General features: G+C 50.3%; 2 protein-coding genes across 4 annotated transcripts in view; both read right to left on the reverse strand.

Moving 5' to 3' along the window:
- Positions 1-5,329: 5,329 nt before the first annotated feature.
- On the reverse strand, positions 5,330-10,950 carry Supt4h1 (SPT4 homolog, DSIF elongation factor subunit). Its single transcript, XM_021176992.3, has 5 exons — positions 10,794-10,950; positions 10,209-10,315; positions 6,116-6,171; positions 5,880-5,933; positions 5,330-5,702 (listed from the first exon to the last, which is right to left on the reverse strand). The coding sequence occupies exons 1-5, from the start codon at positions 10,914-10,916 to the stop codon at positions 5,635-5,637; spliced, it is 408 nt and encodes a 135-aa protein (XP_021032651.1). The 5' UTR covers positions 10,917-10,950; the 3' UTR covers positions 5,330-5,634.
- Positions 10,951-13,182: 2,232 nt separating this feature from the next.
- Positions 13,183-23,064, reverse strand: part of Rnf43 (ring finger protein 43) — a 72,852-nt gene continuing 62,970 nt past the window's right edge. For 2 of the 3 annotated variants that reach the window (XM_085829691.1, XM_029483266.2), the window contains exons 3-9: positions 21,530-21,604; positions 21,287-21,418; positions 20,644-20,748; positions 19,209-19,370; positions 18,534-18,636; positions 16,384-17,748; positions 13,183-14,579 (exon numbers count right to left, since the gene is read on the reverse strand). In XM_085829691.1, coding sequence (XP_085685817.1) covers positions 14,536-14,579; positions 16,384-17,748; positions 18,534-18,636; positions 19,209-19,370; positions 20,644-20,748; positions 21,287-21,418; positions 21,530-21,604 — 1,986 coding nt within the window. In that variant the 3' untranslated portion in view covers positions 13,183-14,535. Of the gene's footprint in view, positions 14,580-16,276; positions 17,749-18,533; positions 18,637-19,208; positions 19,371-20,643; positions 20,749-21,286; positions 21,419-21,529; positions 21,605-23,064 lie in introns of those variants that run through there. The other variant, XM_085829690.1, reaches the window with a different exon arrangement.

Here is a 23,064-nt window from a genome sequence, read left to right on the forward strand (position 1 = left end):
AGCAGAAGCCTGGATCCCAGGTCATGCCCCACCTCTCTGTCTGAGACCCGCCCTCCATCTTGCTGCTTCTCTAGGGGGCGGAGCTGAGGAAGTGAGTCTTTTCAGCTGCCCAGAGAAAGTGGGGCAGCTGCCTTTATGAGATGGGGAAGCTGCCAGGTTGTCTCTGGGCTTTCCCGTCACTCCGTGGTCTCAGGTCATCCAGTCCCCATCAGGTCCAGAGTTCCAGAGAAAACTAGGTTGTTACTGGCACCCTCTCCCTTCTAGGGCTTGCTTCCCTCCCCAGTACGGAGTTGTGTTTTCCCTTCGAACTTTTGCTATTCAACCCCCGAGGGAGGGAACAGTTACATCGTCCCATCACCAGCGCCACCAGCACTACCACCCTTTTCTGGTTAATGGCCCTACAGGTTTTTTGTTTTGTTTTGTTTTGTTTTGTTTTCAGAGGAAAAAAATTGAGGGTGGCAGATGCTGGGTTTGGGGAGAAGGAAGGAGAAACACTTTTTGGAAAGCAATTAGGGGCCCTGCCTTGGTGTGTGAAGCTCTTCCCTCTGTTCGCAGGCAGGAGGTCCACATACAGAAGCAACACACAGAGCTCTGTATGTGTGAGAGCCTGTCCTCTCCCCAAAGGACCTGTTGAGATGGAGTGCCAGAACTCAACGGGATGAGAGTTTTCATCCTAATTTTCAGGTTGATGTCAACAGCACAGGGCAGTATGGTGTTCCCTTGGTTCCTATTCCTGGGACATTCACAGAGTATGGCAGCACCTTGAGGCAAAAACCTCTGAGGACACATCTCACAGCCATGGTTTCTCCTGGAATCAGGCTGATGTGGTCTGGTCCTGTCCCTCATAAGGTGGAGGCCTTAATAATTCTCCACTAGCCCCAATATTCTCTCTGCCTTCAGCGCTACAGCCCCAGCAGTCCGGAGCTTACCCTCCCACAGATGGAGGTCTCTGCACTCAACCAAAGACCCAGGCAAGCAGCCATGTGCTTTTCTTGATCTAAGCCTTACTCATTCACCCACCACACTACAGCATGTACCAAATGTAGCCGTCTGTTCCTCCAGCTCAAGAAAAACTAGAAGGGAGACAGCCATGAATGAATGACAGACGGGACAGCTGACAGGCTGTGAATCCAAGGGGTAAAAAAATTAATTAGTCCTGAAATCATTTTACCACAAATATGGAGGCTTATAGCAATGACTTTGAGTTAGCAGAGGTTTAAGTCGCATCCTGATTCTTGTGTGTAGATGGCAAAGTACATCATACATTGAAAAATAAGACTAGGTATAGATCTTACTGGTAGAATATTGCCTGTTATGCACAAGATCCCTGATTCAAACTTCAGCAACACACACACACACGGTGGGGGAGGGGAGAGGAAGGGAGAGAGGGAGGAGAGGAAGGGAGAGAGAATGAGAGGAAGGGAGGAGAGAGGCAAATTGAGATGTGCAGCACTGCAATGCCAGCTACTTGTTAGGATTAAGAGTTCAAAGCACGCCGGGCGGTGGTGGCACACATCTTTAATCCCAGCATTTGGGAGGCAGAGGCAGGTGGATCTCTGTAAATTCGAGGCCAGCCTGGGCTACAGAGTACCAGTTTGAATAATTTGACGAACTGTCTCAAAGTTTACGAACGCGGGGGAGTGTAGCTCAGTGGTAGAGTGCTTGGTTGAGAGAAGCGAAACAATACATCTTCCCGGCACTTTGGTATCCTGCGTTCTCTCTCCCACTCGGGCCTAACACAGGCACATCTGTCTTGCCAACGGGGCCAATAGCTTTGTCAGCTGGGTTTTGTAGAGAAGCTCGGCACTGAGCACAGTGGCACCTACTTTTAGTCCCAGCTCTTGGGAGGCAGAAGAAGGTTGATCTTGGAATTCAACCGCAGTCTGTTCCAGTGAGTTCTAGATAAATCAGGAAAGGTTACAATAGTGAGACCCTGTTGAAAGAAAGAAAGAAGAAAAAAGAAGGAAGGAAGGAGATAATAGAAGGAAAAAGAAAATTAGAGAAGAGAAAGGAAAAGAAGAAAATGTGTAGACACCGTGATTTGAAGTCATAGGGCCATGGTTGGCAGAGGTAGCAGGTCGGGGACGCAGGGGTTCTTGCCCTCAGCAGGGACATTTTTTCACCATACACAAGGGTCTGTGTCCCATCAGGTTGTGGTGGGGGCCACAATTAGGCTCAGGTGGAGGGAGGCAGAGAAGACAATGGGGAAGAGGATGGGAAATGTGGGCACAGGTTGGCAGGTGCTTAGGACTTGGAAGTTGAATGGACGATGCTGCTGAAGAGAACTGGCCCAGTTTCCCTTTGGCCTCCTCTCTGGCCTAGCACTCCATTGCCTCGTGGCTAAGTTCAGATTGGGGACTAGAGGCGTTAAGTAGGGAGGTCAGCAGGGTCTGTGGTGGGGGACTAGGTGTTAGGACCTCAAAGAAAAAGCTAATGCTCACACTTCTGCCTCACCCTCATATAGGCAGTAACCAGGTGAGAAACATCAGTGCTCAACAGTGTTTATTATATTGTTTGAGCTAAGGCCCCACGACTTAATCGTAGCTAAGCCACTTTAACCCTCACAGCTTGTCTCTTTGTTGCTAAACAAGGACTATGTCCCAGGAGTTTCAGAGCAGGTGAGATCATGGATGTCAAAGACTTTTGTCAACTACCAAATACTATTTACATGAAAGTCTTTATAGGTACTGAGTGGGAGCTAGACTTCCAAAGTGAAGTCTGTCTTGACCATTGCCCACCTGCCTCTGATATCCTCAGAGATCAGTTGTCTGACAGGTGCCAGGCCTGAAGACTGAGCAGCTGGCTGGAGACAGGCTGAGGGGAACATGATGGCTACCTCAAGAACAGGGTCTAAGCCGGGCGTGGTGGCGAGCACACCTTTAATCCCAGCACTCGGGAGGCAGAGGCAGGCGGATTTCTGAATTCGAGGCCAGCCTGGTCTACAGAGTGAGTTCCAGGACAGCCAGGGCTACACAGAAAAACCCTGTCTCGAAAAACCAAAAACAACAACAACAAAAAGGACAGGGTCTGCCCCCACCTTGGCAAGCCATCCTGTCACCCTTATTCTTAGGGAAACTGCTCTCTGCTGAGACATCATGACTCTTGCTCTACCAGCTTCCGGTCACCACTGCGCTGCTACTGTGCCCCTAAGCTTTGGGGAGACCAATACCAGCTTTGGGCAGAACCTGAGGATCAGGCAACAGTCTCAAAGCAGCTTGCCAGGTGCTGTTGCTAGTTTTGTCTGAGCTGAATCTACCCGTTGAACAGGAGAGGAGCCTTGTCCCCCTCAAGGGACAGGGGTCAAACCACTGAACAAGACACCACGAGGATCCAGGCCTCGTGATGCAAGCCTACCATCCCAGTTACTTGGGAGGCAGGGGGAATCCCAAGTTCAAAGCCAGCCTGCATTACAGTTGACTTTCTCACCAGTACAGAAAATTAGTGAGGTATGACCCCAAAAGTGCAAGGGCTGGGGATAGCTCAGTGGTAGGCTTGCCTAGCATGCACAATGAAGCTTCAGGTTGAACCCCCAGCACTGAAGGAGGCAGAGGGAGTGCCTAAACCACGGTCTACTCAAAACTAAGCTAGGGTAGGTCTAAACTTTAGCAAGCACTGCACCCTTGAGGAGGTAGAACGCAGACAGCAGTCCTGGAATTTGAAAGGCCCCTGTGCCACAGGACAGCCCACCCTGAGAGTCCAGAACCAAACTCCTGTCTCAAGCGTCATTCAGCTCAAAGGGTAGGACTCTAGCACTTTCTTGCCTGTCTGGGCAGCAGCTAACTAGTACCACAGGATGAGAGGGATGAAAAAGCAGCTCCCAGGTGGAGGACGCTTCGACAAGACCCATGCCCCCCATGGCTGACAGCCGCCATCTTTCACTTCCTGTGAGATTGACAGTTGGGGCTCAGGAGGTGTGGGACTCAAGCAGCCCCACTGTGGTTATTTGTGCAGGCTCTTCTTGCCTCCCCTCCCCACAACTGTTTCCATTCTCACCACACAGTCACATCCGGGTCATGTACACAGAACAGCAACTGGGGCTTTCCAGGGGACTTCTGAAAAAGCCAGTGAAAGCTGAGGTGTTGGCTCCATAGCCTAGACCCTGTTGGGGAAACTTTCTTGTTTCCTCTAGGAGGTAAGTTCCACTCTGGCTAGCCACCAAGGCAAGGCCCCTTCCAAATGGAACTCACTGGAGAATTCACCAGAGATGCCATCTTTGAGATGGCTGGGCTTGAGAACTCCTTCAACAGCTCCGTTTAGAATTGAGGGTGATGATCTGTTCCCTCAAAGCTTGAGGGTGCAGGTGAAACCACTCCTAGTGGGGCCCTGTGACTGGATGAGTAGCCTGGTCACTACCAGCTCGCTTTCCACAGGCTGAGATGGCACGCACAGGGTCAGCAGGTGACACCAGCTGAGACAGAGCCTAGTGCAGGTACCTTCGCTAGCAAGGTGGTCCTCCCCCAAGAAGGTTCTGGGCATTGTCCCCAATTTCGCCTAATAGTGAAGACGGAGTAAATACTGAAGAACAGCAGGATCATCAGACAACAAACTATACACAGTACTCTTTACAATTATTTGGTTTTTTGAGATGGGGGTCTCACTGTATAGCCCAGACTTGACCTAACCCCCAACCTCAGATTCTGGAGGCTGGATTTCAGGCATGTGCCACATCTGGCCCTTTTAGGGCAGCTATGTACTTTTCTTATTCTTTATTTCCAGTCCTTACAACCCTGAAAAAAACAGACAGGGTAAACAGGAATAATCACTCCTATTTTACAGATGAAAACTAAAGAGAAACCAAAACGGGGATACAATTTCTGCAACTTCAGTAAGGATATATGGTAAATATTTTATTATAAAAACAACACACCTTGGCCAATGTGGCATTACCCATGGATGGCTCCCTTCTTAGCCAGAGGAGGGCCTGTTTTCCATGGAAACACAAAAACCCAGATCAAGACCCAACAGCCACTAAGGGTACTAAGGGAATGTGACCACTGAGGCTGGCAGAGGTACAGCAAGAGCATAGAAGAGACACAGGAAGTACGAGGAGCATCAAGGGTGAAGACACTAAGGAGCCTTGGGTTCCTTCAGAGGAGGGTGTGCACCAGGTCTAGAGGACAGAATACTGACTTCCATTCAGCACGGTTTCCTGCCTTAGGACAGCAGGCCTTCCCACGATACAGCAGCAAGCACAGCAGAGCAGCCGTATCCCTCAAAGGCAGGCCAGAGAAAGGACCTTAGCTGAGCTGCCTCAGAGCTCACCAGGCAAGTGAGGCCTCACTGTGAGAGGAAATGGAGCACAAAGCACGGGTCTCAGTACCCTTTAAAGTATGTTCCAAAGGTTCGTTTTATTGGTATTTGAACCAAAGTCCTGCCCATAGACAAAGGCAAAACCCTGAACACAGGTGGGAAATCACCATCTTCCTCTCCTGACACAGCCTCTGAGAATCCGCCCAGACACTCCCACTTCACCAGTGGGCAGAGAAAGTGAGATGACTTAAGGCCGATGTGCTGCGTTCATCGAGTCTGCTGATTCTGAGATGGAGGGCGGGGAGTCTTTGGGGTCCCACCTGCTTAGTTCCACAAGAAAACAAGTACAGAAGTAAAGAACAAGATGCTATGGCCTGCACCTAGCTAGGTCTTTATTGCTGTGTCTCTGGATTTGTAGGCCACTCCTCGACTTTTCAGCTCCCGCACGATTCCTATGACAGAAAAAGAAACAGTCCCATGAGACAGTCACAAGGATAAATACGCCCACCACGACATCCCCAGCATTGGAGTTGCCTGACTATCACCTAAGATCCAGGGGAAGAGGTACTGTGAGACAGAGGCTTCCCCTGGGCCTGGCAGATGCTCACTGCTGCTGTTACAACTATTACCTTGGGGCAGGCGACCAGTGACGGACACAGCATATACACCTGGCTTAAAGTTACCTGAGGAAGAGAGGAGATTAAAATGGGAATTGAGTTAAAACTGAAAACCAAGGAAGAATTAAGCCAAAAATGGAAGAGAGGTAGGATGCATGCGTGCGCAAGTGTGTGTGTGTGTGTGTGTGTGTGTGTGTGTGTGTGTGCGCGCTTACATGTTCATATGCATGTGTAAGAAAGACACTTACTGACGCGCTGCCACTTGGAGACCCAGCTGTCCTCTGGACTCATCATCGCAATGATTCTAGAGAGGAAGACAAAGCGTCAGCCTGAGCCTGCCCTGCTGGAGGGGGCCACAGCAGCTCCCCAAAGCAACAGCCCGAGCAAGGCACCTGAGAAGAAAATCACCACAGAGAAGCTGGGAAGCAGTTCTAACACTGGGAAGGGAGTGACACAGCCTTTCCGCCTATGTCCCTGGACAGCCAGTAAGAGGAGGGTTTGGGGTTTTTTTGACACAGGGTTTCTCTGTGTAGCCCTGGCTGTCCTGGAACTCACTCTGTAGACCAGGCTGGCCTCGAACTCAGAAATCCACCTGCCTCTGCCTCCCAAGTGCTGGGATTAAAGGTGTGCTCTGCCACCACGCCGGGCCAGTAAGAAGAGTTTTACCTGTGGATGTCCAGCATTGATGACAACCAGCCCAATCACTAGGGGTCTGGCGCTTGCTGCAAAGGAGTCACAACAATGAATCCTTTTCCAGGAAGCGAACTAGACTTGGACAACCATTCCTTGAATGAGCTGTGCAGTCTCAAGTCCAGTTGGAGACATTTCACAGAGTTTTGCCAGTGAGACTCAGGTTGAGATAGTGCATGCAAAGTACCTAGTACAGATACGGACAGAGCAGATGCCAAGTGTCCCTTCCCAGTCCATCAATCCTTTGGCAGAGAGCTCTGCTTCCACAGGCTGAGGAGCAGAAACCCTACTCAAGGGCTAAAGCCACTATGTGAGCAGGCAGGTGCTAGGAGGTACTATGAGGCTATCTGTTAATCATCCAATCAATCAAATAGTTTTCTAGGAACCGACACTGCTGACTGCCTCCCCCATGGCCGCCCCCATTTTCCTGGCAACAGTGCTGGCGTCCGGGGGTGGAAGAAGGGTAAGATAGCAAGCGGCTCTGCAGACTGATCCCGGGGCTCTGCAGACTGAGCCCGGACATGCAGTTACACAGCCCACCCCCATCCCCGTACTCTCTCTGCCCTTCATAACCGACCTTCTCAGTGATAATATTTGAAATGTCCTTTCTACCTCTTCTCAACTTCCTCTGAGATCCTACAATTCTAGTCAGGCCTGATCAGGTAACCTACAATTTCAGTTAGTCTAGAGGCAAAGCAGAAGATTTCCAAGGTCTATTTGGCCAACTTAAAAATAACCCTGTTTCCAAAATAATTTTAAAAAGAGGGTTGCTCTATTATGGTAACAATTATAAAGATATAATCCACACTCAGCAGGATGGCTCTTCAAAAATAACAAACAACAAAACCAGGAATAATACACACCTATAATCCCAACGCTTGGGAGATAGAGGCAGGTGGATCTCTGTGAGTTCGAGGCCAGCCAGGAGACAGAGAAACCCTGTCTCAAAAAAAACCGAAAACAAACCAATAACCAACCTACTAAATTAATTAATTAAAATAAAATAAACAACACAAGAACAAAAAAACTGGAACCTTAAAGTACTCCTTTTAGGGGCTGGTGAGATGGCTCAGCGGTTAAGAGCATTGACTGCTGTTCTGAAGGTCCTGAGTTCAAATACCAGCAACCACATGGTGGCTCACAACCATCTATTATGAGATCTGGTGCCTCCTCTGGTGTGTCTAAAGTCAGGTATACTTACATATAATAATAAATAAATGTTAGAAAAAAAAAGTACTCCTTTTAGGTTTCTCAGATGACTAGTTATTACATTATGATTCATCAATTCTACTAACAAACACCCAAGCTCTGGTAGTTAATCTGCATAGTGTATTCTTCACAATGGCCAGAGGTAAGAAACCATGGCATCTTAAAAATCCCTGTTATATATATAATAAAAAGAGCAAACTTTAAAAAGAACGAAACCTTTGGAAACTGAAGAGGCAGCTCGGTGGTTAACAACACATACTGTTCTTGAAGAGGACCCCAGTGTAGCTCCCAGCACCCATACAGGACAGGTCACAACTGCCTGCAACTTGAGCTCCAAGGGGATCTGAGGACTCTGGTATTCATGTGCACACAACCACACACATATACATAATTTAAAAACAAAGCATGTCTTTGAGATGTTTAATCAGGTTAAACTGGTAAGGATTCAAAGTGACTCTTGCTTATATTTTACTGTGTAAATCTTAACATCTTTCAAAGCAGCTAGCACAGGTGTTCACTTATAGATGAGAGCGACTCCATTTTACATTTTATATTTTTAGATGGGGGCATCTCATGATGCAGCAGAAGGCTACCTGACACTTGTGTCCCCTGCCTCAGCTTGAGAGCTAGGACTGAAGGCTGCATCAACACACCCAGCTTCATCATTAATTGTCAGCCTTGAACAGCTTGAGGAAACAAAGGGATGGAAATACAGAAATATGCACTTGCACACACAGGAGCTAAAGGATCCAAATCAGCATCTCCATCTCTCTCTCTCTCTCTCTCCCCTCCCTTTTAGATTTAGCTTACTTTCTGTTCATTTTCTTTGTGAATAATTTAGCATTCGAGTACTTACGAACTAGTGTATTGATAAATACATTGTAAGACAGCAATTGATTAGCAGCAGTTCATGACAAGTACTTGTGAAAGGGTAAACTCATATACTAACAATGGACTACCCAAAGGGAGCCAAATCAACATCTCTTTGCCCAATCTTTTATTCTCCTCTTAAGGACACCAGACCCACTTTCACAGAACTTTAACAAACACTAGGCGTAAGTCCAGCTTATATGAGGTCTTTAACTGGACTGCTGACCAAAGGAAACTTAGCAATGCTGCTGCCTTGAGCAAACACCAGACCACTCTTGCTTCTCCCATTTTTTGTAGTTAACTCTCTTGGGGTATGTGCGAGCATGCGTGCAAGTGTACATATGCATGCCAGGGTGAATGTGTTGAGGTCAGAAAACAATTTTAGGAATTTAGTTCTCTCCTGCAACCTTGTGGGATCCAGGGATTGAGGTCAAGGTTATCAGGCCTGCCATCAGGTGCCTTACCCTGCTGAGATATCTTAGCTGGTCTTGTCTGAGACAGACAGGGTCTCAGGTAGCTCAGGCTGGCCTCAAACTCACTATGTATCTGAGGTTCCCTCAGAATTCCCAATCCTCTGGTGTCTCTCTCTCAGATGATGGGATTATAGGTGCAAGCCACCATATTCATTAAGATACTGTAAGAGGGAGTAGGCTACTGAAACTATACCCCTTCATTTCCAAAACAGATCGTTCATGTAGCCAACACTTTTGGAGGAGCATTAGGAATTAAACCCAGGGCTTTGTACATGGTAGTCACGTGTTCTACTGCTGTATTATGCTTCCACCTCTCCAACATTAAAGATCTACACCTCGTACACCCCATGTCAGGCTGTTAGGACACAACATAAACACAGTCTCAGCTATAATGGAGCAGACAAGAGTTTGAAGCATTGTTAAATAGGACTACACAAGAAGTACACACATTAAAAACGTTCTCCTAAGCAGGGCGGTGGTGGCTCACGCCTTTAATCCCAGCACTCGGGAGGCAGAGGCAGGCAGATTTCTGAGTTCGAGGCCAGCCTGGTCTACAGAGTGAGTTCCAGGACAGCCAGGGCTACACAGAGAAACCCTATCTAGAGAAAAAAAAAAAAAAAAAAAGTCCTCCTAGCCACTATTTAAGACAATAAAGATGAAAATAACTTCAATATTTACTTTTTAATTTTTTTGGTTTGAAATCCACCTGTCTCTGCCTCCCAAGTGCTGGGATTAAAGGCGTTCGACACCACTTCCCCGCTTCGATATTTATTTTAACCAAATAACCCTAAAGCATTGTTTCAATATTTAACTAATCTTTTAAAAATTCAGATCATTTGACATTCTTTTTCCTCACCCTGAATCTTTGTTTGCTGGCATGTATTTGACACTTAAGCATATTCGAATTTGAACTAGCCACATGTCAAGTACTCAGTAGCTACAAAAGTTTACAGCTACTGGGCTGGACACATAGACTAGCTCTCAGAAGAACTATTGAGACCAGCTAGTCTTATGACCTCAGAAATGTATCCCATATTAACTTTCTGGGTCACAGTCAAGATGGTGCAGAAGTAAACAAAGGCGCGTGAAAGGGGCTTACCCATCAAATGAAGAGCTGGTGCAGTCATAAACCATCTCTCTGTTGCCCTTCATTTGTAGATATGCATCGCAATTGTCACACCCATCATATTCGAACTGGTCTATAGTCTGGAAAGAAAAAAAAAAGCAAGTATGAGCATGAACAACGTCTTAATATTTCGACAAAGCCAACCTCTTCGTTTTCTATATAACCCAACACCCTCTGCTCTCCAAACTGTTCCTAAACTCCACCCTCATACCTTTTTGCTCGCGTCCCTAATTAAGCTTACATATTTTCTAGCCTCTCCTGCTACTCTCTCGGCTGCTCTGGCTCCTAGTGTCTTTCCAGTCCAACACAGCAAGTTCACCGAACGTCTGTCGGGGAGACAAACTTGTGCTCAGTTATGCCGAGAACTGCAACGCAGCCCCCAGCAGGCACAGCCACCCGGCTCGCGTTCCGTGGACGGAAACAACGGCTCCCTTAGGCTTTCGGGCTTCCCACTCCCCGAATCTCAGAGCCTTCCTTTGCTGTGTCGGGCCCCATTTCACCCTCTTTCTCCGGTTTCGCCTCCCCGATCGCTCCTACAACCAAGGTCCCGACGGACACCTTGACTAACGAGCACAGCAAACAAGCCCGCAGATGCCGCAGGTCCTTCGGTACCGTCTCCAGGGCCATCCTCACCGATGCGACAACACAGGTTCCTCCAGCCGCAGGAAGTAAACAGACCATTACCCAGAATGCCAGCCGCGTCCGGCACGCAGCTTCCGCTTCCGGTGCCGGCCATCGCAGGCCCCGCCCCTCCCTCCCCGCGGAGAAGATGGTTCCTCCCGCGGGAGCGCTGGGCCGGGCCGCCCGGCCACCTGGGCCGCGCGCGCGCCCGTCACCTGGCTCGCGAGAGCCAGCGGAAGACGGCGCGCGCGCGCTGGGAGCTGACGCGCCCGTAGGGGCGGGGCAGCTGGGGGAGGTTGGAGCATGCGCAAGAAGAATGGAGCGGGGCGACTGGCGGGACTGCGCCCCGCGACGCGGGCCTTTTGATGGAGCCGTCAGGCCACAGGCCTGAATGCTCTCCAGACTCCCGAGGAGAACCTAGATTGTTTTGTCTGCTTGTTTTATTTTGTTTGCTCATTTATTGAGACAATGCTAAATCCTAAGGTGGCCTCTGAGTACCGGACGGTGACCTTGAACTCCTGATCTTCCTGCCTTCACTTTCGGAGTTCTGGGGTTATGGGCGCGCACCACCACGCCCGGGTATTTGACTTTTTGACACAAGGCCCTTGTCTCAGTGTCCGGAATGCTCAGAATACAAGCTCGCCGCTTCGCGCTAGGTTGTTTTAAGGCTCGAGGCAATAAGTCTTGCCTTTCTGGATGCCTGCAGAGACAAAAACCCGACGAGGCCCCACCCCTTCTTGTAACTGCGAGAGCGTGATAGGGTTTCGTTTGCGGTCCTCAGGAATGCTATCTTGAGCCGCGCCGACGGGGAAAGGGGAGGCGTGTTGGATAGGGGGAAACGCGTATTTAATTCCTCCTAAAAGCCTCTCAAATGCGCGCCTGGCTCATAATTTACGCTTTGTAAAACTCTCGGCATATTTAGACATAATTCCATGGGAACATCTGTGGATTAGGTATCTCACTTCTCACACTCTAACCCCACCCCACCTGCCAATGTGCTTACTGTGTAGGACACAAAATTCCTCCTTGTCTCCTTAAATGGCACGGAGACAATATCCTGAGCAAACCATACAGTAGTACGAGGTCTGGTGCGGTGTGAACAGAGCAAAGGCTCTTCCTGACCCTAAGATAATTGTGCCGTTTGCAGGGGCACCTCGCCCCCCCCCCCCCCAGGAGTGGATACAGAGAAAGCACCATTTCTCTTGGAGTGTAGGCAAACCCCTGGTCATTTGTGTTTATCTGAATTGGAGCGCTGGGATATAAATAGTTGCAATCCCGCTGTCCTGTCCTTCCAGCCCTTATTGAAACTGAGCGACAGCAAGACTTGATTCTAGGCTTTATCCCAAACTGCATCCACATGGGGTTCAGTGACTGGGTTTTAGATACTTTCTAGCACTGGGAAATCTCTTTTCAGTTTGGAATATATTTTCACTGTGCTATCTCATGTAAGCCTTCTATCATCTCTGAAGGAGGATCTTTTTTTTTTTTTTTTTTTTTTGGTTTTTCGAGACAGGGTTTCTCTGTGTAGCCCTGGCTGTCCTGGAGCTCACTTTGTAGACCAGGCTGGCCTCGAACTCACAAATCCGCCTGCCTCTGCCTCCCGAGTGCTGGGATTAAAGGCGTGCGCCACCACGCCCGGCTGGATCTTTTTATTTATGGTAAAAGGCAGGTACCCTGCTGAGGAGCTGGCTCAGGACCCACCACATATAAGTGGGACATGATGGTCTGCTACTCTAACCATAGCACTGGGGGCCAGAGATAGGCAGATCCCAGGGACTCCAGGCAAGTTCAAGTGAGAGGCCCTTGTTGTTGTTTGTGTGTTTGTTTGTTTGTTTTGAAAGTCTTTATTCTGTAGCTCGGGCTGTCCTGGCACTTGTTGTATGGATTAGGCTGCCCTCACATTCCTGTGAGTGAATACACGTGTATGCACACATTCCAAGGTTCAGTATTTGCTTACAATATTGTAAGGTCAAAAAGTCAGTCAATGAAGCACCAGAGTCACCAGCAGCCCAGTACAGATAAATGACTAAATCATGATGAGTACCAGGCACGATGCTCTCTCTGACCTTTCTGGGGCTTTAAACCTACCCTATCTGACCAGCTTTGATATCACCAATAGCATACGAAACCAGAGGGAATAATGGTAAATGCCTATGATCCCAGTAATTGGGGGGGGGGGAGAGAGGACCAATCTGAGGTTAGATCTTAGCTGTGCAGTGAACTGGGAGTCAGGCTGGGCCTCAAAAACCCAACAAAAGAAAATAGAGAAGATGGAATTGTTATCCTGAGTGAAAAAATCATAATGAAACAAAACCACAAAGCCAGATCATATTTATGGATAAATATATTAGCAAATAAATACATTTTTTCAACATAGTGCCTGATTCAAGCATCTTTCTGTCTGGTTCAGATATAAATACCCATGTGGGTGCCTGGATGCCAGTCTCCCCATTGACTCTGAGGAGAGAAGGTTCCCAAGGAGGATCCCATGTCCATTTTGCCCCCACCTTCACATTGCAGGCAAGGATACTGCCTGAGGGGCTGACAGTGGTCAGGATGCTGGAACTAAGCCACAGGAGGCCCATCAGCCCTTACCCATGTGGTACAAGCTGCCCAGGCCAACTTCCTGCTCCACTTCCACTTGCACACCTTCAGTTGGGTTGCTGGTTTGTATGGCTTACACTGGGAAGGTGGGCCTCCGGGCCCTGCAGACCCACGAGATTACATGTTGCCATTCTCCATCTCTGCTCCAAGAACCTCTCAGAGAGGACTCCTGTAGTTGTGCCTCCTCTGCCTTCATCCCATTCCCCCTCTTCCCAGGTGGAGTTTAGTAGACATTCCTTTCTGCCTGCCCTGGACTTGAGGGAGGAAAGCTTGGAGGATTGATTCCCCTCCATTCCTGGTCTCTACCTCAGAGGAACTGGAGTTACCCGAGTGACAAGGAGTTTGATAATCAAAAGATTCATCCCAGGCAGGTCTGTAACTGTCTCCACCTCTGGGACAGAACTCTATTCCTTGGCTCCCCCAAGCCTGCAGGCTAAGATTGGTTTAAGAACAGAAAGGAAGAACTGCTCCTCCCTGAGCACCAACCAGGCAGGTACCGGCTGGAGAAGGTACAGAGAGACCTCTCTTGGGACTGGGGCTCACCTAAACTCCTTCTTCTTTTGTAGATGAAAGGAAATGATAAAGCTGAGGTTGCCCCCAGTGAAGCCTTGAAAGGAGGTGAGACGTGATCTTGCCCTCAGTGAACCCACTGGCTTGTGTGAGCTTGAAGCTGGGGCAGAGGAGACCCAGCAGGGGGAGACAACCCAGCGGGGCTTGAGGAAAGAGCAGCACCTTTAGGACATCGAGATATTCACTTATAGCTTCCTGTCAAACACTCAGCCTTGAGGAGTCTACCTCACAAATGCATACTGGATACTGGCTGGCTGGCTGGCTGGACACAAGACTTTCTGCACTGTAGGTGTGTTCTGCAGACAAGCATGGGAGCTGGGGCAGGAAACAGCACCTCCCGCCGGCACTCGCCATCAGCACTCTCCTTCTGGTGGTCCCAGGAAGCATGGCGAAAGGAGATGCTTGCTGTGGTCCTGCTCCTCCCAGGAGCGGGACCCCGGGCCAGGTCGAACCCTGAGCCATCTGGAGCACACTCGCCATCAAAGCTTCATCTGACCAGCTCACATCACACAGCCTGCTCGCACAACTCCTCCAGCTCCTCTTCTGAGCCTGCGTGAGAAGAGAGGGGAGAGGAGAGGTCACCGAGGGTCCAGCGAATCTCCTGCTTCTCCCACCTGTAGAGGCTGTGGCAGGGAAGGGACCACAGAGAGGGAGACGCAGGAAATAGGTCTGCGAAGGTGATTAGGTTGAAAACTGAGAGGGCCCCACCCCCGGGAGAGAAAAACAAACCTAAAGAAGTACTCATGGCAACCGCTGTGATCAGTACTTACTATTCATGCATTTGCCCGATAAATATTTATTAGGCATTCATTGTGAACTTGGCTCCCTACCACTTGCTGGACAGAATATCCAAAAAGAATAGGCTAGCAGAGAAGGCATGCGTATATTATGACAGTGGGAGAGAACCAGGGTCCTGAGAGACACATTGAGGGAGGAGCACAGATCTTGCACAGCAGTGAGGAAAGACTTTCTGACAGTGAGGATGTGCGGGTTAGTTGTACAGAAATGGTTGAGCACTAGGTTTGTAGAGACAGGGAAGTCAGTGGGACATTCAGGGCAGCAGGAACGATAATTCGTGTTCACCCAACTCAAAGCAGAGGGCAGAGGAAGGGCAGGGAGCTAGATGGAGCTAGACGGTGCTGGAGCACTGAAGGCCACAGCAGGTTATGTTTCTCTTGCCTGTGGGCATAAGACAGCATCTGACTCTAGACCTTTGAAAGGCTGATGACCCTGACAGGGGCGTGGAGGGACAGAGGGGCCTGTGCTGCACAACTCTATGGGACACAACACTAGGTGTGCAGGCCTCTCAACTTTGAGACCCTGTCAGAGGGAGGCTCCTGCTTTGACCTTCAGGCTGTACTCCCTATAGGTAGGGGCCATCAGCATCGGACCCTGAGAAGTTGACAGAGCTGGCAGAGGCACAGCAGACTGTGAGTGTCGGGATCAAGGAAGAGGGAGGCACAGACCTCAGAGCAAAAGGTGGTCTGATTCTGCCAGCACTGGACGTAGTTTGACAGAGTCCCAAGGGAACCATCAAACACAGTCGGTGACCATGGACATAGCGATTCTACATACTGTTTTCATGCCTGTCTCCCCATGAACCTGGGTCTCCTGTGTGGCAAGCTCTACATCCTCAGAAGCCTGCCTAGGACCTAGCATATAGCTAGCATGTAATCAGGAGGAGGAGGAGGAATGAATGAATGAATGAATGACAGTAGCTCTCAAGCCCTGTCTGTAGGATTCTAGGATTTGTGTTTCAAGATCTCTGGGGCCTTCCTTTGAGGTGAAAGGGTCCTTCTAGCAATGGCTATAGCAAAAAGGTGTGCCATCAGTGTCTCTCAAAGGTGGGAGGGACTGGGAGGTAGTGAGTCTTGGAAAGGATGGATGGTTTACGTAGACAAATGTGCAAAGCTTTGGCTTAGAGCTGAGGATTTAGAGTTCCCATGAAATCATGGCTGGCCTTATTAACAAGAGTGCTTGGAAGAGGAGTCTTAGTGCTCGCTCTCTCTCTCTCTCATTAGTTGTTATTGTTGTTGTTTTGTTTTTGAGACATGGTTTCTCTGTGCTGTCCTGGCTGTTCTGGAACTCACTCAGTAGACTAGACTGGCTTTGAACTCATAGATCTGCTTTTCTCTGCCTCCCTAGTGCTGGAATTAAATGCGTGTGCCAACACTGCCAGGTACCTTAATGGTTCCTTTACCAAAACCCAAGGGCCCCCGGGGAAGCTGAGAACCACCTATGACTTCTGTGTTTCAGGTAAGTTATAATCTCCTCAATTCACCAACCCCTCGGCTGTTTTCACCTGCCTTCCAATATCCAGACAGAGTCTCCTCTTCCCAGAACAAACACTCACCAGGCTGGGCTGGCAGCACCTGGCAGTGTGAGTAAGGACATCTCCTGTCCTCTGCGGTGTTAAAAGTCCACTTGGAATGTCCCTCTCCAGGTAAGCATGGTCCCAGAGGCTGGCGGGGATTCAGATACAACCACACTGGCTGTGAACTTGAGTAACAGGGGCCTGGGACTTCATGTAGCAGCCTCCTATCCGGACCTGGAGGTCTGAACATCAATGGATGAACCTCTGAGGGCCAAGGGTATGCCAGACTGGGACTGTAGTGGGGGAAAACCGGGCAAGCAGTGTGCACAGTCAAGTCCGGGGGCAGAGAGGTTGGCAGGGGTTCTGAGGGACCACCCCGCCGTTTTCTGTGTGGGTGTCTGACAGTGAGGCTGGATTTCTGCAAGTTCAAAAGACTGCTGGGGTTGGGGTTGGAGCTGGGACTGGGGCTAGGGCTGGCAGCTTCTGCTAGGCCAGGGGCTGGCTCTGTAAGGGCCCTGGGCCGTTGTGGGTTGGGAAGCATTGAAGAAGCTGTTGGGTTGGGTGTGATGAGCTGCTGGTCAGGGAGAGATGGCTCCAGCTGAGTGTGAGAAGCAGCAGGCATGGACTGTGGGATCCCAGTTTCTGGGCCAGGCTTCCTGCCATGCCACCGGAACTGCCTTTTGTAGTGGTGGTGGCGGTGACGGTGATAGTGTATGTGGCTGGAAACCTGGGTCTCTCCCGTGGGTACCACTGAGTCCAGCGAGCGGGGTCGAGAGGTCACACTAGGTTGTATCCCTTTCCCTTGGAGATCCCCTTCAGGACTACAGTATACCAAGGGGTCAAAGTCACTGCTCAGGGAGCTTCGGAAGGTGGAGCTGCTGCCATGGATGCCCTGCAGGCTGATGTCTGTGCAGTTGACCACCGAGTCACTGGATGAGCCATGACAGGGCCCTGAGCTGGAGTCACTGGCTGGCCCATCTGCCAAGTAACCGCTGCGTTCTGTACAGTAGCTTTCTCCAGACCCGCTGCTCTCATGAGGCCTGGCCCGTCGTAGGGCCACTGGGCAAACTGCGGGATGCTGAGAGGTACATCGGAGGCGATTCAGCCCCCAGCCCTGTGCATAGGGGTGCGGAGATACTGCCAAGTGCTGCTGTTCTTCTGGAGCCCGGAGATGTGAAGTCCTGGGAAGGCGCTGATGCCGAGAGCCCATGCTTGGCTCCTGGGAGGGCAGAAAGGGTCTAGGTCTTGTGGTCCGGGCTACTGAAGTCCTGGAAGGGCCCAACAGATAGGCAGAAGGAAGATGATAGTGGGCGTGGCCAGGATGCTGGCGAATGAGGTGGAGTCTTCTGCCTGGTTCCTGGTAAGATGGAGAGGCTGCCGGGGCCTGTGAAAATGAATCTCCCTCTGGGAAAAAGAATAGAGAACATGGACATTTAGTTTCACAAGTAAAGACTACATACAGAAAATGAACTAAGAAAGGTGTAGCTACCCATCTGACCCTGTATAGCTTCTGAGCTCAGTTTGGGGAACAAAGAACATCTACTCTAAAATCTACCCACTCCACCCACCAGCCAATAGGGCTCTCTCACAAGGGGCCACCATGAGCTCACAGTGTTCTCTTGGCTGTAGCACAAGGTTCTTCTTTTTTTTTTAAGATTTATTTATTAATTATATATGAGTACACTGTAGCTGGCTTCAGACACACCAGAGAGGGTATCAGATCTCATTACAGATGGTTGTGAGCCACCATGTGGTTGCTGGGATTTGAACCCAGGACCTCTGGAAGAGCAGTCGGTGTTCTTAACTGCTGAGCCATCTCACCAGCCCCTAGCATAAGGTTCTTCTTTCCTTAAGATGTTGATTTCACCTCCATCTTTTAGAAAATTGCGATGCCAATTTTACTAGAACAGGGTCCTTTACTGCCAGAACATTCAAATAACAAATTTGCAAACAAATTAGATTTAGAAGCTACCCCACTGTGAAAACACACTCTTTAAGAAAACAAAGATGGCTTCAGTATGGACAACCTTCCCCGACAGACAAGGTGCTCTTGAACAGTGCACTGCTGAAGCCAACATGGCGGCAGCTGCTTCTCCTCAGCCTCACAAGAGAAACCCTTTCCCACTGGGGCAGCTCTGTCCTACATCCATCTGTACGCACACAGGAGAGCCCTTGAGTTCACCTCCTACCTACGATGTTGAACATGCAGAGGGGGCAAGTCCGATGCTGGTATAGCCAGGGGTCCACACACGTTCGATGAAACTCGTGGAGGCACGAAATGACCCGGAGCTCCTGAAGCAGACAAGAGTGCCCCAACCAAAGGTTACAAGGACCTCCCTAGCTCCCTCTTGGCCTTGCCTTCCTGCAGTCACCTACTTGCAAAGGAACAGAGAGAAGTGGCGGTGTGGGCCTTGGTTGCTGGTGGATTTGTGTTATGCTGCCTGACTCTGGACAAGTTTGGGTTTTACTCTATTTTTTTTTTTTTTGGAGACAGTTTTACATAGTTCTTTTTCCTATCACCCCTACGGCTGGGTGAGAGGCACCACAATGCCTGGTTCAAGTTTCTCAACAGTTTCTGCTGTCCGCAAGGATAAGCACCCAATCTATTCTCCAACCTCCTCTGCCGTGCGGCTAACGTGAGATAATAATGTGTTTAAAGTGCCGCCGCTGCTGGAGCCCGACATGAGGCTCCCTCTCAACAATAGGAAACCTTGTTCTTAGAAGCCCAGCAAAATGGCCAGATCTTAGAGTGATCCCTGCCTTGGAGGACACATAGACCCAGATGTAGTTATGACGTAGTCATACCTAGACCTCTCCACCCCCGTCCCAGGTACCCTCCCCATTCCCAGTCGGGCCCATCTCACCTGCCCCTCTGAGAACTCTTCTAGACAGATGGCACACACGGGGCTCGAGCTGCAGCTACTTCCTGAGTCTGGCCACTCGGCTCGGGCTCGTCTACAACTGGGTTGGTACCTCCTGGTGGCCAACTGGCTGATGGCCCGGGCTGTCCGCTGCTGAAGAGGATCCTGGGGACAGGGATGGAGGTCACACTGAAGTGAGAGCTCTGCTTTCCTTGTTTCTGGGCCCTAGCATGCCCTCAGTTCTGAGTGCCCTTGAGGGCACATCCCTTCTGAGCTCCTGCACAGCTGTGACCTTCCGTCCCACCAGCTCCCTATATCCCTTTAGGCTTTTCTTCCTTTGATGACACATGATATTATTACATGGGGCTGGAGAGATGGCTCTGCGGTTAAGAGCACTGACTGTTCTTCCAGAGGTCCTGAGTTCAATCCCCAGCAACCACGTGGTGGCTCACAACCATCTGCAATGGGATTCAATGCCCTCTTCTGGTGTGTCTGAAGACAGTGACAGTGCATTCACATAAAACAGATAAATAATTGTTTTAAAAAGTATAACTATTCTAGTCTGTGTGGGTGGGTATTTTGTCGGCATGTGTGTCTGCACCTGGGGTGTGCCTAGTGCTCCACAGAGGATAGAGGCATGAAAGGGCGTTGGATCCTCTTGAACCAGAGTGACACAGTGACTCCCAAGCTCGCCCATTGCTCACCCATGGCTAGTCTGTGCTATATCATCGTTTTCTTGATGCAGACTCACCTGTGCTGGCATAGAAAAGGCTAACCCTGTCTCTCCAGCATGCCTGCTCCTCTTTGCTATTTCACAGTTTTCGGTAGCGAGCACAAGCTACCTCCAAAACTATTATCATCTTACTTGCTTCATTGTCTGCTTCCCCTGCCCCTGCCCCTGCCCCTGCCACTAGGACGAAAGCTGCTTTGTGTTTGTTTGTTTGTTTGTTTTGGTAAGTCAGGCTTTCTCTGTGTAGCCCTGGCTGTCTTGGAACTTGCTCTGTAGTCCAGGCTGGCCTCAAACTCAGAGATCCACCTGCCTCTGCCTCCTAAGTCCTGGGATTAAAGGTGTGTGTCATTACCCTGCTGGAAGAAAGCTTCATAAGAGTGGAGGGTTTTGATTGATTGATTGATTGATTGATTGATTTTTGGTCGTTTTTACTCATGGTGCTGTTGCCAACACCTGAAACTGATAATATATATATTTGTCAGTATATACGATGAATGGGTGGGTGGACTGATGGATGGATGGAAGGATGGATAGATAGATAAACAAGGAATATGAGGAGAGGCTGCTAAAAGCAAAAGAGAGCATAGAGTGTTTATTTAAATGGAGGTGGTTTCATGGCCATAAAGACACATGCCTGTCTCACATTCTCCCTTCTCCCTCCACGTTTACACCCATACCCACTTCTATTAGGCAGCCCACACTGCTCACCGGTCTGCTATGGTGGGGGCGGCACCTGATGCGCAGCACTGAAGCCAGGATGATCACAAAGACGGTTCCCACCACGGTCAGGAGGATCCACACGTCATAGTTTGCCTGGAGATGTGGATGGGGGAAGCAGAGAAGAAAAGGGTCATACTCTAGAAAGAGCCAGACCAAGTCAGGAGGGAAAGGAAAGAGACAACTAAAGAGCGGGGAGCTGGGAGCCCCTGGGCCTCCCACCCGAGGGATAAAGAGATGGAACTCAGTGAACTAGGCAGTCCTCTCTGCTTGGGGCTGCAGGAGAGTGATCTCTAGATGCAGCTATGAGAAGTGTTATGTGGGAAGCTATGTGTTTGCAGGCAAAGGAGGACACAATCCCTTTGTGAGGTGGGAGCTACTCGCTGGAGAGCACTGGGGTGGTCAGAGCCTGGGAGCCGGGCAGGCAGACTTCTCTCCTCTGTGTCATTAAACCACAGAGCTGAAAACTGCTTCAGGACCCACCAGGCCCAATCTGTTTATCTTGTCGATGAGGCTCAGAGAGTGGGAGAAACATGTGGCTAGGAGCTGAAGTTGGACTAGAGGGTTTCCAGGGGGGTTGGTGGATAAAGTGGAGGTGGGCTGCAGACCCAAGGCTGAGCCCTGAGACACTTACCCCGGCGGGGGGCTCCTTCAGCTCAATCCACACATAGGCCTTCCTATTCTTGTACACAAACTCCATCAGCTTCGCGGCATCACTACCCCAGATCAGCACTACTGGCTTCGTCAGCCCCAGGGGCTGCTGCAGCTGCAGAGAACAAAGCCCCAGCAGGGCTGTTTGACTTCTGCTACCACCCCAAGAACCCTACCTTCCTCCATCCAGACCCCTCTCCTGGAACACCCTCGAGTCCCTAGGCACCTGCTCAGCAGCTGATCGATCCTCGGTGATGTCAAAGAGTACTGCGTTGGCTCCTCGCTCACCAGCCATTCGGGCCTGCAGAAACAGAGCAGAGGCTCGTCCCACCCTGACCACGGCTGGCTCTCAACCCCAGGTGCTCACACATTCATCTCTCCCTAGGACGCGTACCCTGTCCACTCACAATTCTGTGTGCAAGGAGTCGGGGAACTCACGTTGTATGTGTGCAGAGTCGGGAGCCTGGGATCCCTGGCTGAGCCAGCCCACTGCTTTCAAAGAATAGCAGTCATTCTTTCATTTTGAAATGGACCCCTCACCCAAGGTTCACTGGGTGCCAGATGGTGGCTCTGGCTCCAGGGTAAGACACAGCCCCTGCTCAGGGCTCGAGCAGTGTGAACCAAGGGTAGGCAGTGACCAGCAGTTGGAGGAAGAGAGAGAAGAGCAGAGGACCCAGCCCTGCCTAGCCAGAGGCAGCTATGGACTGCTGTCCCTCAGGAGTGAGACTAAGGCAGAGTGCTGAGAGCCTGGGACAACAGCTCTGACCACCACAGGAGGTCTCCCCATCAGTGTGTCACCCAGGGGTGCTCTCCCGCTGCCACCTCCTAGCATTCCAAGCTCTTTGGTTCCAATTCAGGGCCTTAAAGAGTGCTTGTCCAGTGCTTGATCTCTTTCTCTAGGGTGGGCAGATTGAAGAGGGACTAAAGGGCTGCTCCTGCAAGGACACGCCTGTGCACGGGTACACATGTTCAGTCACCAAGGGCTCCAAGGGCCTGTCTGAGGCAACACAATCTAGCCAGCCATGCAGCAGCAGCAGAAGCAGCGATAAGAGTCGAAGACAGAGCGAGAGGAGGGAACCTGGGGGCCTGTGAGGGGGTGAGAGGAGAAAGATAAGAGAGAAGCAGCCACAACCAACTGTCAAGTACAGGCGCTGTGAAGGACGTCCCAGACTGTAGGCTGAAAGCTTGCCACCTCTGGTGCCATCTCCCTCCCAGGGACCCTGCTGAATCTCTGAGGCCTTCCTGCAGGCAGTGAAGGAGTTAACTCTTCTGCAAGTCACAGTGGCAGGAAGAAGAGGAGCCAGGGCTGGGACTCACTCACACTCCCAGTTCTTTTGATCTATGCTGTCTTCCCAGGGAGAGCCTGTTGGGGCAGGTCTCCTGCCAGGCAGACTGGGAGCAGCTTTGTCCTCCACTCTCTTGCTCCCCAGTCCCCAAGCAGTGGCAGGGGCTAGTGGGCCCCTCAGATCCAGTTGCCTGCAGGCAGGGGACAGGGAGAGGGCAGTGAAACATTTAAGCAGGTTGAGTGTGTGTGTGTGTGTGTGTGTGTGTGTGTTATTTTGGTTAGGAGAAGTTTCTTTTCCTCTCTCTAGCTCCAGGGAGTTGGGCTGGTCCCTCTACAGGGCCTACCTAGGCTAATTGACTCCCACCCCAAGCCCCGAGGAAGTTCTTGGACTCTGCAATGGACTGGGGAAGAAACTGAGAAAGTGCAGTTTCACAGGTCTATCAACCACTTCCTCCCAGAAAGACCAGCCCAGCTGA

The sequence above is a fragment of the Mus caroli genome, unplaced genomic scaffold (assembly GCF_978045245.1).
Source record: "Mus caroli unplaced genomic scaffold, Mus_caroli_1 scaffold_13, whole genome shotgun sequence".
NCBI lineage: Eukaryota > Metazoa > Chordata > Mammalia > Rodentia > Muridae > Mus > Mus caroli.

Excerpts from the sequence above, each read along its gene's own strand:
- Supt4h1 (XM_021176992.3), bottom strand. The coding sequence starts at position 10,916 with ATGGTCTGTTTACTTCCTGCGGCTGGAGGAACCTGTGTTGTCGCATCG. Across the intron at positions 6,172-10,208 it reads ACCAGCTCTTCATTTGATGG|AATCATTGCGATGATGAGTC; the intron begins GTAAGCCCCTTT and ends CTTCCTCTCTAG. Across the intron at positions 5,934-6,115 it reads CTCCAAGTGGCAGCGCGTCA|GTAACTTTAAGCCAGGTGTA; the intron begins GTAAGTGTCTTT and ends TCTCTTCCTCAG.